This window comes from Microcaecilia unicolor, chromosome 3 (assembly GCF_901765095.1).
Source record: "Microcaecilia unicolor chromosome 3, aMicUni1.1, whole genome shotgun sequence".
NCBI lineage: Eukaryota > Metazoa > Chordata > Amphibia > Gymnophiona > Siphonopidae > Microcaecilia > Microcaecilia unicolor.
The window spans coordinates 479,448,365-479,466,334 of NC_044033.1; the positions used below are offsets into that span (position 1 = coordinate 479,448,365).

The following is a 17,970-nucleotide window of genomic DNA, read 5'->3' on the forward strand; positions in this document are numbered from 1 at the left end:
ATAGGGCTTTTCTGTAGGACCTATTTGAGCTCATGGGTGGAAAGTGGAAGGGTTCTCCTGGGAGAGGGGAGTAAGAGTGATAGATAAAATGAGAAATGGGTGGTAGGAGAGATGTGCATGGGCAAGACAGTAATATGGGGAATTTTTTGGTTAGGAAAATAAATGACCTAGGTATAGTGGATGTGTGGCAGACATTTCACCAAATGGCTAAGGATGGATTCTTTTATTCTGTCCCACCCCATGACTCTTATGTATGATTGGTCCACTGCATTCATCCACCATTTATCCAATCTATTCTGAACTTTTATATTCCATCCAATACCAGAAGTTCTGAAACCATAAAATTAGCAAAACAAGTTTTAAAAAATATATTATTGGAATGAATAGAAAAAGGCTAAGGCTTCACAATTAATTGCACAATTAAAATTTGTAATCACATGATGGAAAACAATATTGTATTAATAATAAAATAACAAAAAAACAGCTAAAAAATGTATTCAACATAGGTAAACTACACCTACTGTCTTAAGAACAGCAAACTGCATTCAGCATATACATTTAATACCCTGTACATTATCTTAGTGTTTCAGCCAGCTTACTGAGGCACACAAGTTTTTCAACATTGCCCGGTGAAAGAGCTGCCCGTTTTTTATTGACTATGTGTCCTGATAAGGAAAACAAAGGCTCACAAGGGACAGTTGTAGCTGGTGTTAAGTTTTATAGCCAGTCTAACAATAACTGGATGTGACGCTTCATGCTACTTCCACCACTAAAGTGGGCATAACTCTTGGTCTGAGGTTCGGCAATGTAACAGTCAACAGCCTTGTTAGTAGATGTTGGTGCCAGTAATGGATCATCCTCAGAATTAGATGAATACTCAACATATAAGCAGCCTTTTTAGGTGGTTCTGGACATAGCATTTCAATCTCTGCATCTGTTTCCTCGTGCGACACTAGACTCTGCTGCTCTTTTGGCATCCATTTGAGGATTTTGAAGCAGGGGTCCAATGCAGTAGCAATGTTCAACCAGGACCAATTCAGGGTCGGCCTCTTAGATCAGTACTAAATGCTTCTTTAAAGCGAACCACATGCTGGATCATCGTCAATACCATTATAGCATATGGTTGGCAGTATCACTGAGCATAAGATATATCAATCTCCACCCAGTAACTCCATTGCATATTTGCAGGGTTCAAGAATGGTCTGCATCATACGAAACTTCTTCCACTCAGAGGCTGTTAGGAGGCTCAGTGTGTGTTTATGCCAAGGTTGAATTTAAAGTTGCCGTGGCTCTGGATCATATCAAAGGTAGAATTCCACCTCATGGACTCATCCTGAACATTTCAGATTTCACATTAAGTTTTTAGTTTTGCTCCTCCAACTCCACTTGATTTGCAGGGCTGTGTTTGAAGTGGCCAACAATTTTTCTACATTTCACCAAGACAAACTCTAAGCCACACTTACCCATTGCTTTGTTAACAGATAACTGGAAAGTAGGGGCAAAGCAAAGGCAGCAGACCAACTACAGCAGTCACATTGCTAGCATTGCCAGTATTAATAGTTGTGACTATATCATAGATACTTCATCCCTTGCAACGTGACTGACTTGTTCTGCACAAACTGGAGTAAAGAGAAGATACTTACCTATAGCAAGTATTCTCCAAGGACATCAGGCCTTGTATTCTCACATGTGAGAATGCGGTCTGTGTTGCCAGTCCGGAGGTTGTAATAAGTTTTAAGAACTCTGAGTATGAGATGAGCTCTATCACACATGTGCGAGTGCCTTCCCACCCGCTGTGAAAGTGCAGGACCAACAGTACAATACTAGAGCATAACAGAAAGTAGACAACTCCAAGGAGCGGTAGGGAAGGTACGTGAGAATGTAAGGCCTGCTGTTCTCAGAGAATACCTACTACAGGTAAGTAAGTAGGCCTAGAATTCTCACATGTGGGGAAACAGAATCCCTGGCTACCAGACTCACCAAAAACAACAACCAGTGGACAATTGGACCTCACAACAGCGAGGGCAAACTTAGATTAAGCTGAAACTATATACAATCTGAGAGTGCAGCCTGGAACAGAACAAATGGGTCTAGGAGGGTGGAGTTGAACTCTAGAACCCAAACAAATTCTGCAGCTCTGTCTATCCAAACCAACTATCGCGTCAGTTATTCTGCAGGGAGACGTGACTGGGGCTCAGCCCGAAGTGCTGCCTATTGAGCATGCTAAAAATAAAGGAAACTTAAAATCCAGAAAAAATAAAACCTAAACAGAGTAAAGAAAAAAAAAAAAAAAACGGGAAAGCACCAAAAAAGCTCAAAACATAGCTGTGATGAGCTGGAAACAAATTAACTGTTGGTCCTACGCTCTCACAGCAGACAGGAAGGCACTCATGCATACATAATGGAGAGCATCTCATGCTCAAAGAGCTCTTAAAAGCTTATTACAAGCTTTGGACCGGCAACACGGACCACCTTCCCACATGTGAGAATTCTAGGCCTGCTTGTCCTCAGAGAAAGTGTTGCTCTGCCACATGGTAGACAGTTAGTGGATAAGACCTCAAGTATGGTCAGCAGGTGACACGACTCCCAGGTGGCTGTCCTTGGCTAATGATGACCAGTAATCTGCTGTAAGTGCAATGTGGGTTGCTTTATCCACAGGTGCTTAAACCTTGTTCTTTTCCACATTGAACAGATCTGATGTGTGCATCAATCTTTGGTCTGCTTAGAAGTACATAGCTTTGACATCTGGTTATGGCCCTCAGAACTTCCTGGAGGCTATCATCAGAGACAATGTTAATGGGGCAACCATCCTGGGCTATGCACCTGGTGACAGCATTCGTAAGGTGGTCATTCTTAATTGGATCCATCGGCTTTGACTGACTCTTGTAACTGAAGTAGGGAGACTGATGACTAGAAGTACGATGCCTTTGATGACTGTTGGGATGAGGAAAAAAAATGTATGTTTAATGCAGATATGGTAGAATAGAGATGACCTGTTGCGATATCTGAATTTGCTTTTACAAAACTTACAAATCACTATTTGCCAATCTTTGAAGATAAAGTGACCATTACGCAGCAGCTTCATTTTTGCTTCCATTGGGCTAATCGAAATACAGCGCTAAAAACTTACATTTGGCAAAAGCCAACTATCACTGTTTCAAATTTCAATTACATTAACCCCCCCCCCCCCCCCCCCCCCCCCCGCCCAGTAAATTGACATCCACTTCCAAATTGTAAATAAAAGAAATATCAGCCAGGGGGAGGAGGGCAGGAGCGATGCAGTCACAAGCTATGAGTGCCTCTGCCTTCCTCCCAAATCCTCCCCCTCCTCAGACTGTGTGCTGCTTGCATGTCAGATCAGGCTTGCAGGAAGGCAGCATACGAGGGGGGGGGGGGGGGAGGTGGCAGATGCAGTCACTCACAGCCTAGATGACTGCATCTTTCTTCCCTCTTATCCTCCTCCCCCCCTGCCTCCCTGCTTGCGTGCCTAATCTGACTTACAGATCAGGCAGGCACTACAGTCTTGGGTAGGAAGAAGACAGATGCAGTCACTCAACCTTTGTGACTGCATCTCTCTTCCCTCCTGTCCTTCCCGCTGCCCCACACTGCATGCCTGATCTACTAGTCACAGATCAAGCATGCAGGCAGGAAGCTGTCTGGAGAGGTTGAGGGGACCCAGGAAGATGCCGGACATGGGAGGTGGAAGGACTTACCAGTGGTGACAGGCAAACAGCAGTGGCACCAAGTAGAAGGGGATGCCTTGTGGGGAGCACGCGCTGATATTCAGCACATTTCCCAATAGCAGTGCTCCTCATTGGTTCTCCAAGCAAAGAGCCAATCAGGAGCTCCTAGTCAAACAGCCAATGAAAGGGACACAGGAAGGGAAGGAAAAGATAATGGCTGCCGCGTGAAAAGCAAATGTAAGGCATTGGGATAGATTAATTGTATTAACCATGATTTCTACCCAAGGGAGAGCAGGGATAGTAGATGGTATGGCTGGGCAGACTGGATAGGCCATATGGTCTTCCTCTGCTGTCATTTTGTATTTTTCTATGTTTATGAAGCTACCATCACAGTCATAATGATGGGAAGCCTGGGTTTGATCCTACCTCTCATAGGCCTATTTCTTTAAGAAGCTCTCAATGTAATATAGTAGATGATGGCAGATAAAGACATGAATGGTCCATTCAGTCAGCCCAACAGTCACATTATCAACTCATGATTAAACCATAAATGAATTTAGTATAGAATATTTGATCCTAGTCCTTCTTTGCCATTTCTGGGACATAGACTGGCGCTGTCCTTACATTCCAACTACTGGAGTAGCCATTGAAGCCCACTCCAACCTATCCAGTCCCTTGTCAAGCTTCTGATAGGGTAGAGTGGGACTTTCTGTTTATGGTTATGGAGAAGAGGGGTTATAATTTTGTCATAGGTTAAAGCCCTCTACAACAACCAAGGGCTAAGGTCCATAAATAGTGTTGTTGTGGGTGGTTCCTCTTATTCAAGGGGATGTGGAACTTGCACTGGCCAGCGAGCCCCTAGATCTCAAGGGCATTATGCTGCAGTAAGCAGAGTAAACATTTGCTTTGTATGCAGATGATGATCTGTTGCATCTCTCTTACTCTGAAAACTCCATCCCCACATTGTTTGGTATTTTGGCCAGCTTTATGGAGGTATCGGGATATAGAAGGAATGCTAGTATGTCAGAGGTCAAACGTTTGCAGAGTCTAGATTTTGGTGTTGCCTTTTTGGTGGACTAACAGATTGATTGATAAAGTAACTAGGAGTATCAATTTCTGCTCACTTGGGGGGGGGGGGGGGGGGGAGCTGTACCAGGTCAGCTTCTTGTCCCTGTTAAAACAAATTCAAGCAGAATAATGGTGCAGATTGAGTGGCAGGGCAAATAAAAGTTGGATGGTTTGTCTGTCTTGAGTTTTCTACCATTTCACAGTGATTCCTATTAAGATCCCTACCTCCCTTTTCTGCTGTTTGAATAGATTTTACACCAATTTCTTGTGGTGGGGTAACCAGGTCCAAATAAGCCTGAGGAACTTGCAGCATGCCAAAGGGGAGGGCACCGGTGGTGTGCTGGAGCCGGCTCGCAAGAGCTGTTTAATTTTTAAAAAGTTTTGGGAGCCTGTTGTTAAACTTTAACAACTGGCTTCCAGAATTTGGACTCGGGTCCCTTCTCGACATCGTTGTCCTCCTCTTCCTCCCTGACCAGTGGCATAGCCACAGGGGGCCTCAGGAGCCCAGGCCCACCCTCCAACAATAGTGGCGGTTTTTGCTTCATCAGGCTCCCTGTGCCCGCAGTCAGGCAGCTGAGCTCTTCCTCTCTTCCTTCAGGTGCGGCCTGCTATCTCTCCTCCCTGTTTCCAGCAGTGAGCTATGGCACAGGCAGCGCTGAAGACAGCTGTTTCCAGCTGCCCCAGTCTCATTGCTGCTTCATCCTGCCTTTTCAACTTCCTGCGAGGACGAACCAGCGAGACACAAGTACATAAGTATTGCCACACTGGGACAAACCAAATGTCCATCAAGCCCAGCATCCTGTTTCCAACAGTGGCCAATCCAGGTCACAAATACCTGGCAAGATACCAAAGAAGTACAATACATTTTATGTTGCTTATCCCAGAAATAAGCAGTGGGTTTTCCCCAAGTCCAATTTAATAATGGTCTATGGACTTTTCCTTTAGGAAGCCATCCTGATCTTTTTTAAACCCCGCTAAGCTAACTGCCTTTACCACATTCTCTGGCAACAAATTCTAGAGTTTTTGTCATAGGTTAAAGCCCTCTACAACAACCATTGAGTGAAGAAAATTTTTCTCCGATTTGTATTAAACTTACTACTTTGTAGCTTCATTGCATGCCCCCTAGTCCTAGTATTTTTGGAAAGAGTAAACAAATGTTTCACGTCTACCTATTCCACTACACATTATTTTATAGACCTCTATCATATCTCCCCCTCAGCCGTCTTTTCTTCAAGCTGAAGAGCCCTAGCCACTTCAGCCTTTCCTCACTGGGAAGTCGTCCCATCCCCTATATCATTTTCATCGCCCTTCTCTGCACCTTTTCTAATTCCACTATATCTTTTTTGAGATGCGGTGACCAAAATTGAACACAATATTCGAGGTGCAGTCGCACCTTAGAGCGATACAAAGGCATTATAACGTCCTCATTTTTGTTTTCCATTCTTTTCCTAATAATACCTTCCATTGTTTGCTTTCTTAGCCGCCACAGCACACTGAGCAGAGGGTTTCAACGTATCATCAATGATGACTCCGATATCCCTTTCTTGGTCGGTGACTCCTAACGTGAAACCTTGCATTACGTAGCTATAGTTCGGGTTCCTCTTTCCCACATGCATCACTTTGCACTTACTCACATTAAACATCATCTGCCATTTAGACTCCCAGTCTCATAGGGTCTTCAGCGCTGCCCGCGCCGCGGCTCACTGCTGGAAACAGGAGCGAGAGCCGGCCAGACCCAAAGGAAAGGAGGGAGAGCTCAGATGCCTGACTGCAGAGACAGGGAGCAGGAAGTCTCAAAACAATGCAACCAAACCTGTGAGCTACTTCTTCCACATTCTCATTCCTTATTGTTGGTACTATTTTATTTGATCCCACTTATATTTTCAAATATGCCGGCTTGTGCAGCGTACGGATGTACACACAGAGGAAGTATAGTAATAGAATAACTTTTCATAGGTAGAATAGTAATTTGCTATAAATTGTAATCAGTTTGTCATTTGGAGGGACTGGTTATAGATACCCTAGCCTGTGTTGTATTTGTGCAGAGATTTTTTTTTCACCTGGTAAAGGGCCACTAAAACAGACATTATATTATGAGAATCAGGTGCTCAACATTCAGAGTTCTTATCTATTTATGTATTTTACTTATGACATTTATATCCCACATTAAACATGAATTAGGTTGAAACCTGACAGCATTTAAAATCTTTTCCTGTGCCTAGATCAAAACAGAAAGATGGTTTGTGGCAACTTGCTCCTTTTGTTTTGTGGAATGCAGTGGTATATTATAAAAATGCATTTCATATTATTTGTCACTACTATTTATAAGAGAGATATTGCATAAAGAGGGCAGAGCTAACCTTCTGTTAGATTCTCAAGGATCTCGGACACTGGACTGACGTGAGCCCTTGGGCTGCTGACGAGGAGCGGCAGCAGCAGGCAAAAAGCCAGCAACTAGGACTGGACAGGACACAGGATTCACAAGCAGGATACAGAAACAGGACTTCACCTACGTTCCCTAGGGGTTGAGCCCCTAAGTGCAGGGCAGCCAGCAGGACTTACTGGATGGAGTGGATCAAGACAAACTTGACTAGACAGGGTTCAAGGTACAGGGTCTCAAGCAGGCAGGACACAAACACAAGCTTGGCTAGAACAGGGTTCAAGGTACAGGGTCTCAAGCAGGCAGGAAACAAACACAAGCTTGGCTAGAACAGGGTGCAAGGTACAGGGTCTCGAGCAGGCAGGAAACAAACACAAGGTTCACAACCAGAAGGGAAAGGAAGCCAAAAGCAGGCAGGGAAGGAGCAATCAGGACTGGATTCAAGACAGTGTCCCTAGTCTGTATTCCTTGCCTGTTTGAGTCTCCTGTATCCTAAGAAACAAGGCTAAGCAAGACAAGGCAGAAGTGCACTAACCACAAACACCAACCTGGACGTTTGGCGTTTGCAAAGGCAAAGCAGAAAATTTCCAGGTGGCTAATAAGCCCATTAGCAGCAGAGCTCAGCTCCAGCAATCTCAAGGCAGCTAAGGGTGAGGCTAGCTGCCAAACTTCCAAGCAAGACTGGAGGGCTAAAATATCTGGACCGGACTGAAAAGAGAGTCTGGAAAGTCTATGGCAGCCACCGGTTCTGGCCACCAGAGGGCGAGAGGTGCACAAACCAAGAAAAAAGTCACAAACTTGACACCTTCATGCAGAAGTCCAGAGTCAGTCTAAATGTACCAACATTGGCCAAATCAACCCACTATTAGCCACCAAGTTTATTCAAAGTTAATTATGTTCAATAGAAAATAAATTTGTTGGCTCAGGCTGCTTGCTATGTGAATATTCTATCACTGTTTCATTATTGCTACCAATAATTACATTTTAAGGGTATTTTCTTTAAACTTTGTTTTAATCGTTTATCCAGTCCTTACATGCATACAGTTTTGCTTTTTAAACCTAAAGGTGAATACTAAGGGTGGTTGAATAAGTAGGTGTAAATTGTGTTTCTGACTCTACTTGTTTTGGACTGCTTTGGGTCCTGCTGATCTTTACTGCTGCTGTCTGAAATTTTGAAAAATGGAAATGAGAAGACAAGTTTTGGATATATTATGTATGTGTCAGTTTTTGAATGTGCACCTACTACTATCTGCCGGAACTGGTTTTAGACACAGCTAGAGCCCTCAGGAAAAACCTCACTCATTGGCCTTCAGTCTCCAAAATAGTGGTGGTAAATCTCCAGCCTGGAGATAGGCCAATCTTGGCATCTCGGAACCTCCTTTACCTTTGCTGGCAGGGATACCAAGACCCGCCAGCCAAATAAATAGACTGCCGCTGCTCCCTGCTGTTTGTTTCTGGCTCTGAGCAGCATACCAGGACCTCTCACACAAGTTTGCGTGAGAATTCCTGGCTTGCTGCTCAGAGCCAGAAACAAGCAGCAGGGAGTGGCGGTAGTCCATTTATTTGGCTGGTGGGGCTTGAACTCCCTGCCAGGAAAGGTATGCCCGGCATGCCTGCATGGGGGGAGGGGGAGAGAGAGGACTGTCTTGACCCCCCCTTAGTCCACCCCACCTCACCTCCCCCCACCCCCAAATTTCAGGGCTGGCTATGCCCGGAGAGAGCCTGTTGTTAAAAATTTTCCAGCACACCACTAGAGGGCAGTGTAAATTTTACTGTCTATTCTAAGTGCTATATGTCTACTCAGTTCAGTTTGCTATCCCACTGTTGAAATCTCTTTAGATTTCAGCACTGCTTAAAGACAGAGGTGAGGCGCATTGTCATTTAATTGTAACTCTTTCCTTTAGAAAATTTTAATTTCATAACATGAAAAGTAGGGCTGTACCGAATATCCATATTCGATTTGGCCACAGTGATTTAAATTAAAATATTGAATAACTAGTAAAAAGGCCCGTTTCTCACACAAATGAAACGGGAGCTAGCAAGGTTATCATGTAATGGCGATTATGTTTTTAAGGGAACCGTTAGGAGAAATATTCTGTCATGAAAGAATTGGGAAGGGTGTATAATGAGTAATATGCTCCAGGGGTATGAGATACAGATTGTTTTATCTATGTTTTTTTTTTGTTTTAATCTTTCATTTTTTGTGATTTTATTTATAGTACTTTTTAAAACATAGAGTACGCAGATTCCATCCATGTCCAACATCTCTCCTCTCTTCCCTCCCCTCAATCCATGTCCAGCATGTCTCCACTCTTCCCTCCCCTCAATCCATATCCAGCATGTCTCCACTCTTCCCTCCCCTCCATCCATGTGCATCTCCTTCCTGACTTCCCTCCCTTCCATCCATCTATCCATGTCCAGCAACTCTCCATTCTCCCCTGCCCTCTCCTTCATCCACCCATATCCAGCAAATTTCCTTTCTCCCCTGCCCCCATTCATCCATCCATGTCCAGCAATTCTCCTCTCCCCTGCCCTCCATCCATGTCCAGCAATTCTCCTCTCTCCCCTGCCCTCCATCCATCTCCAGCAATTCTCCTCTTTCCCCTGCCCTCCCCTCCTGTCCAGTGATCTCTTCTCTCCCCTGCCCTCCCCTCCAGTCCAGCAATCTCTTCTCTCCCCCTGCCCTCCCCTCCTGTCCAGCGATCTCTTCTCCCCCTGCCCTCCTCTCCAATTACAGCCATCTCTTCTCTCACCCTGCCCTCCCATCCATGTCCAGCGATTCTCCCTGCCATCCCTCAGCTCCCCGACAGCCTTCCTCTCCGTTCCTCCCCCCCCCCCCCCGCATTTAACCCTTTTACTTTAAGGCACAGCGACGACAGTGAAGAGGACAACACAGCTTCTCCCTTCACACAGTGTCCCGCCCTCGCAGAAACAGGAAATGCATCACCACAGAAGGCGGAACACTGTGTGAGGGAAGGGAGAAGCTGGAGGCAAGCCCGCTGTGTTGTCCTCTTCACTGTCGTCGCTGCACCTGAAAGTAAAAGGATTAAACACGCGCAAGGGGGGGGGAACAGAGAGGAAGGCGGAAAGGAGCGGAGGGACCGTCCGAGAGCTGCTTGGCTGCAGCGCTGCTGCACCAGGCAGCCCTGCATTTTGGATGGGGGGCAGCAGCCAGGGGAAGGTCACGGTTGGGCTGGGGAGGCTTAGCCTCCCAAAGGCTCTTATACTGGGCGCCTATGACTGTCCTCCCATCCCGTCCATCAATTCTCGCCTGCCCTGCCTCCCCTCGATGTCCCGCGATTCTCTCCTCCTGACATCATCTCGCCTCCAGCATTCCCTTCCCCCTCATTGTTCTGCCCTCTGACATCATTACATTAGCGCGAGGGCAGGGCAATGAGTGGGAATGGATGTTACGAACCCACTCATCCAGACATAGAATTTTGGAGGTGCAAATTATTATACAGGATAAGGGGTTCTACTGTACTAAATCCTATTTAAATAAACACTCGATCTTTGATTTCACGTTGCTTCTTTCATTATTTATGTTAAAGTCCAATACCCATATTCGTATTCAGCTGAATAGTAAAATATGCTATTCAGAACAGCTCTAATGAAAAGAATCTTCTGCAATACAACTATGATTTTTCACCATACTGCTGTCACTTAACAGCTTTTGGAATGTAATGTATATCTTGCACTTCAGCAGTAAAGTAATTACGTAAGCTGTAGCACTTACTTTAGTAACAAAAATTATCTACGGTTTAGCTCCGGAATACATGATTCCTCTAATAGACCTCCCACCTAGAAATGCCATCAACACAGCTCGCACCTATCTCCAACTTCATTATCCGTCTTGCCGGGGTGTCAAATACAAGCTTCTTTTTGCCTCTACTTTTCACTACTCCAGCCCGAAGACTTGGAATGCTTTACCTCTGCACCTAAAATCTCAATCTGATCATCACCTTTTCAAGAAGATGTTGAAAACGTTCCTTTTTGAAAAAACTTACTCCGTTAGTAATTCTGCTTATTAGTCACCCTAATTGTTGTTAGTGTTCTCTCCTTATTCTGCTGTAAAATTCATGTGTTGTACTTCTCTACTTTTGTAATTCATGTAAGCCACATTGTGCCTGCAATTGTGGGAAACTGTGGGGTATAAATGAACCATAAATAAATAAATAAAATATTTATATAACGTTTTTAATTTGTAAATGAGTATAAACATCTTTAGGATGAAACAACGAAATTGTGAGCATTTCATAATGTCTAGGTTACCTCCTTACTGCTGAAAGCTGTACCTGGTTATGACAATGTTCATGATATAAACACATTTATGGAAATCTTAACTAGACTCAATGAACTAACATAGGCTTCCAACAGACTTGTGATAGAATGAGGCAGGGAAGGAGCCTCTTTCAATGTGGCCTTATACTATCTCACACTGAGGGTTATGTTTACTAAGGCGCGTTAGCATCTTTAACGCACCTTTAAAGTTAAGGCATGTTAAACGCTAATGCACCTATAAATTCCTATGTGCACACTATCGTTTAACCCACTTTAAAACCGCTAATGCGCCTATAGCGCACCTTAGTAAACATAGGCCTACTTTAGGCCAATGGAAAAGTAGTAACAGGGCTATACATAACCCTCTGTCTGTGATCCATCTTGAAGTACAGAACTGTGGTGGTGGTCTTCACATTAAATGGCAACAGAGGATTTATGAGTACTGCCAGCTTCACATGCTCTACCATTTCAAAATGATTTTTGAGGTACAAAGAATAATACAAACTATCCCTCCCTAGACACAATGAAGGAGCTTTCTCAATCTTGGCAGTGCTCAAAACTCACAGAACTGGTTCCTATTGCCAGCTTGATACTTTGGTGGTGGAGTAAGTACAGGTTAGAATGGGGGAAAGAGAAAGAACTGAGAGTGTATGTGCATGATAAAGAGGGAGACACAATTAATGCTGGAGTGTGTGTACACACAAGATAGAGAATCAATAACCGAGTATAAAAGAGAGGGCATCAATGCCAGAGGGGGCAAGGGAAGAGGGAGTTTTCTTGGGAAACTGGCAGTCATGATTGTATATTTCCATAATAAGGGAGGAGTGTGGTAGCCGTGTTAGTCCACTCTTAAGGTTATCAGTAGAAATCAAACAAAATAAAACATGGAAAAGAAAATAAGATGATACCTTTTTTATTGGACATAACTTAATACATTTCTTGATTAGCTTTCGAAGGTTGCCCTTCTTCCTCAGATCGGAAATAAGCAAATGTGCTAGCTGACAGTGTATATAAGTGAAAACATTCAAGCATTACTATGACAGTCTGACAGGGTGGGAGGAGGGGGATGGGTAGGAAGTATGCATGGGGACATCAAAGCATATCATTGATATTGTAGCAGGATGGGTATGAATAGGTGAGGGGAGGGTGATCAACATACAGCTTTATGGTTTATAATGGGCTAGGAACCCCAGATCCTTGTTAAGTCCTTTCTGTTGGGTGTTAAAATATTCAATCATTCTGACTTCAAAGGTCTTACGTTCTTGTATGGTTTTAAAGTTACCTTTCAGGATTCTCACTGTGAAGTCACTGGTACAGTGTCCTGGTCCTGTAAAATGTTGACCAACAGGCGTGGGAACCCTGCTGGCACCAGTATTGTTCATATGATGTCTATGTAAATTGAATCTTATCTTAAGCATCTGGCCTGTTTCTCCAATATAGCATCCTTCGTTACATTTTTTACACTGAATGATATATACCACATTGGAAGATGAGCAAGTGAAAGATGAGCAAGAGGAAGAAGGGCAACCTTCGAAAGCTAATCAAGAAATGTATTAAGTTATGTCCAATAAAAAAAGGTATCATCTTATTTTCTTTTCCATGTTTTATTTTGTTTGATTTCTACTCATAATAAGGGAGCAATCATACCAGATGCATTTGAAGACACAGTTAAGAGAACAGCCTCTCCAGGACATAGATGGGATAGCAGGTCAAATTTTCTAGGACCCAATTGGCACGAGATAAAATTTGATAGGTTTTTGTTTTGTTGTAACTTACCTACCCTTACTTCCTTTAGTTACATGTGCTTTTTACTAAGCTGTGGGAGAAAGTGGCCTTAGTGCGCCCTTATGTGGGTCTTCATAAGAAGCGAACACGAGAGGCTAAATATTAGGAAACTAGATTAATGGTTCAAATGTTACTAGGGTGGACACAGTTGAAAAATTGGAAATTTATTATTTCTCTCATGTTCTATGTTCCTCAGAAGGCACTTTAAGCTGTTTTCATCAATTTCTCTAGGAGCAAAGAGATTGAAACTAGGGATAAAAAAATGTGGAAGATCTCTCTCCTTCAGTCGCTTTATGAAGTCATCCAAAAACATCTCAAAACAATCACTGAGGTCATTCAGTTGCCATTGTTGATCAGTTGGTCGACTGACACATGAATGGAAAAATGTGGTTTTAATATGGTATGAACAAAACTTTTCCAATCCCCTTTTGCTTTTATCATAATGTTGAAGATTTTGCAAAAAATGCTTCAAAAGCCTCAAACAGAACTTCCTGGAGAAAGGAAAAAAAAAGGACAGGGGACAAAAAAAGCCATTGTAAAATACTTCAAAAGTAAATGATAGCAAATATATAATCCTTCCAGAAGCAAAACTGTGCAGCTAGTCTTAAGCTGAATAGGAATTTATCATGTTTTTCTCTGTTTGACTTTTACTAATTTTGATATTTCATTATTGTATATTTGACTGTACGACATGCTGAAGGCCTTTACAAAGACAGACTGCAACAGAGTCATTTTATTTATTCATCATTACCAAGCAATACCTGTAAACACTGCTGTATGAGTACATTTAAGAATGAGAGTTTCCAAATCATGCTAGGATAGCTCCTATTGTTCCACTGCTGACACTGTGACTTGATGCTACAATCAAATTATTTAGATTCTTAGGTGGCTTGATTGGACGTTACAATAGACTTGATGCTTAATTATTTGTTTGTTTTCCTTCAAACCCTAATGAAATAAAAATGTCTAATTTGGGCCTTAAAATGTATAATCAAGATGCTCAAGGACTTTCTAGTCTATCAATTTCAAGAAAGGATTCAGCATTTGACATTGACAATGTGAGATTTCACACTCCCTCACCTTTGAAGCGAGCTCATCAGGTGGTCTTTTCCTCGCTGGAAACACTGAAGGACTGTGTCAATACTGGCTGGTTATAATCTATCCTTTGAATTATACTTGAACTTTGTTTCCTCTGTTGCTAAAGATTGTAAAAGGATGTTCTTCCCTATGCATGACCCCTAGCTTGGTCTATATTAATTGTCTTGTGCCTCTTTATAGTTGTGGTTATGCTAACTGCTATGTAAACCACTTTGTGATATGTTAACTCTCCATTGGTTGTTAAATCATAAGTACGTAAGTATTGTCATACTAGGAAAGACCAAAGGTCCATCGAGCCCAGCATCCTGTTTCCAACAGTGGCCAATCCAGGTCACAAATACCTGGCAAGATCCCAGAAATGTACAAAACATTTTATACTGCTTATCACAGAAATAGTTGATTTTCCCCAAGTCCATTTAATAACGGTCTATGGACTTTTCCTTTAGGAAGCCGCCCAAACCTTTTTAAAACTCCGCTAAGCTAACTGCCTTTACCACATTCTCTGGCAACAAATTCCAGAGTTTAATTAGACGTTGAGTAAAGAAACATTTTCTCCGATTCGTTTTAAATTTACTACATTGTAGCTTCATCGCATGCCCCCTAGTCCTAGTGTTTTTGGAAAGCGTAAAGACACTTCACATCTACCCAGTTAACTCCACTCATTATTTTATAGACCTCTATCATATCTCCCCTCAGCCGCCTTTTCTCCAAGCTGAAGAGCCCTAGTCGCTTTAGCCTTTCCTCATAAGGAAGTCGTCCCATCCCCTTTATCATTTTCGTTGCCCTTCTCTGCACCTTTGCTAATTCTACTATATCTTTTTTCAGATGCGGCAACCAGAATTGAGCACAATATTAGAGTTGCGGTCACACCATAGAGTGATACAAAGGCATTATAACATCCCTCATTTTTGTTTTCCATTCCTTTCCTAATAATACCTAACATTCTATTTGTTTTCTTAGCCGCAGCAGCACATTGAGCAGAAGGTTTCAACGTATCATCAACGACGACACCTAGATCCCTTTCTTGGCCCGTGACTCTTAACGTGGAACCTTGCATGACGTAGCTTTTTGTTTTTGTTTGTTTTGTTACATTTGTACCCCGCACTTTCCCACTCATGGCAAACTCAATGCGGCAGGCAATGGAGGGTTAAGTGACTTGCCCAGAGTCACAAGGAGCTGCCTGTGCCAGGAATCGAACTCAGGTCCTCAGTTCCCCAGGACCAAAGTCCATCACCCTAACCACTAGGCCACTCCTCCTATGAGTCCAGAATCCTGACATCCTCTCTGCAAATTGCTGCTTCTACTGCAGCTGAGGAATAATAGCATGCACAATTCAGATGGACTCTAAAGACCTGCTTATTTCAAAAGTATTTTAATTGATATTTTGTATATTTAGAAAATAGTTGCTAGGCCATTTATTCCTTGTAATCTGCCCTGAGCTCTTTTAGGGGGTAAAAGGCAGAATATAAATGCTGAAAATACAAGAAAATTCTTCCAGTTCTGTGTTATTGGTGTTTGGTATGAAGCACAGTCAAAAAAATTAATCTATAACTGTGTCTGAAACTTCACCCATAATATGATATTCTCAGCAGAGCACAATATCGGTTATTTCTTAACAAATGCCAAGTGTTTGGATTGTGATCAGACTGAAATCCCACATAATTGTGAAGGGGTGGGAAAGAAAAGACAAAAGTATCCAACAGTATTAAAACATCATTGTCTCTGGTTTTCTGATATCTCTTAAAATGATCAACTAAAACCTGCCTAAGTAAAAGCATACATCTGCTGAGATTTAACAGCATGATTTTATATGTTCAGATGCAGTGTTTATTTAGGCTGTTTGAATCTTTACTATTCACTCACAATCCTCAAGGGCTGCCAATCTAGTTACTAATATCAGCTCCAGCCACCGGTGGGAGACCCACTCTGTTTATGCAGCCAGTAAAGCATTTTGAATCTGCAATAAGTTAAACCCCTGCTGATGCTTTTGTGAAACGCAGCGACTGTGTCGGGTTTGACGCCAGCTCTACTTGCTGAAAAGATTCAGCAGGGTGTTTATATCATTTGGAAGATTTATTATACCAGTCAATCACCAAAGGAGTAAAAGCAATTTGGACTGTGAAATGGACAACTATGGTATAACAATATCCAAAACAATCAAAAAATCCACAAAATGAAAAATGACTATTTACAGGGAAAAAGCCTCAAAGAGCTCCGAGATCAAAAATTAATCTCACTGAGCTTAAGCAGACACAATGGTCTTCTCTTCATCATAGGCAAAAAACCCTGATGCCACAGATCTAAAAATGTTTTTTCTGTGCTCAAAAAATATACTCAATGAGAATTATATTATTTTAAAGAAATGATAAATCTTCTGTACGTAGATCACTACTGGAGCATACCACGCTATCCAATATGTGCTATTACACTTATCTTTGTTGAGCAGTGTTCATTGGATGCTACTCTCTGCTCTCCGCTGTGCACAGACCTTAGGCTTGTCCTTGACCTCCAACTTAAATGAAATGGCCTCTGCCATTTCCCTCACAAAATCTATGAAAGAGAGCTCATCTAGGAGACTTCCTTCTTTCCTGTAGAAAGGAGGGTCTGAAAGTAAGCTAAGGGATCTCTCCTCGGAGAGGTCTTCTGGCTCAACCTCAGATCCCTAGGAGCAGTCTGACTCAGACGCAACATATTATTCTTAAGTACGAGTCTGTGCCTGCCTCGGTATACCGGACAGATGGCCAGGCTCTGGGTGAGAGTGCTGAGGTGTGGGTCCTCTCCTGGACTTCAGGGTCTACCTCCCCCACTGGGCTAGAAAAAAGCAGCACATCAGTTGGTGCCAGCTCCAATGTTCAGCAAGGAGTAGAGGAGTGGCCTAGTGGTTAGAGCACTGGTCTTGCAAATCCAGAGGTGGCCGGTTCAAATCCCACTGCTGCTCCTTGTGATCTTGGACAAGTCACTTAACCCTCCATTGCCTCAGGTACAAACTTAGATTGTGAGCCCTCCTGGGACACAGAAATATCCAGTGTACCTGAATGCAACTCACCTTGAGCTATTACTGAAAAGGTGTGAGCAAAATCCAAATAAATAAATAAGGCACTGGCATCAGTGAATGAACGACAGTCATGGCATGGGTCTCCATGATGGGCTGGAGTAGCACTATAGTTGGTGCCAGCGCCCTCAATGCCTTTGCATCACACCAGTCCAGGATGCATCCCAGCTCCTCAAGGGCCAGAATTGGTAAAGGTGGGGCCAGTGCTGATGTGGAAACAATTTGAGAAGATGTTGGAGCCAACATCAGAGGCTGGGTCCCCACTTCAGGGAGACTGATACATCAGCACCGCTTCTACAGAGGTGGCGCAGTTCTCTCAGTGCTGATGCTTCTTGAGTATCGGCAAAACTGGTGCCCTGGCACCATGCTTCAAAGAGGACTGAAGCTGGTGCTTCTTCACCATCACTCTGTGTCCAGTATCAGAGTCCTTTGGTGCCAACAAGGATGAAGCAGAATTCATGCGGATCCTTAGTGTCAGGTCCAAAGATGCTTTGCCCAAACAGGAACTACTGGCACCTGACATCGAAGCAGTGGAGACCTCTTCAATATCAAGCATCTTCAGTGTACAGTGGAGCTCCAGAATCCATTGTCATAGCCACTCGAACTACCAGTGGGTAACTGAA

General features: G+C 43.1%; 1 protein-coding gene across 1 annotated transcript in view; it reads right to left on the reverse strand.

The window, feature by feature from the left end:
* Positions 1-12,973: 12,973 nt before the first annotated feature.
* Positions 12,974-17,970, reverse strand: part of CGAS (cyclic GMP-AMP synthase) — a 31,499-nt gene continuing 26,502 nt past the window's right edge. The window contains exon 6 of the mRNA XM_030199039.1: positions 12,974-13,688. Within this exon, the coding sequence (XP_030054899.1) occupies positions 13,331-13,688 (358 nt within the window). The 3' untranslated portion in view covers positions 12,974-13,330. The remainder of the gene's footprint in view (positions 13,689-17,970) is intronic.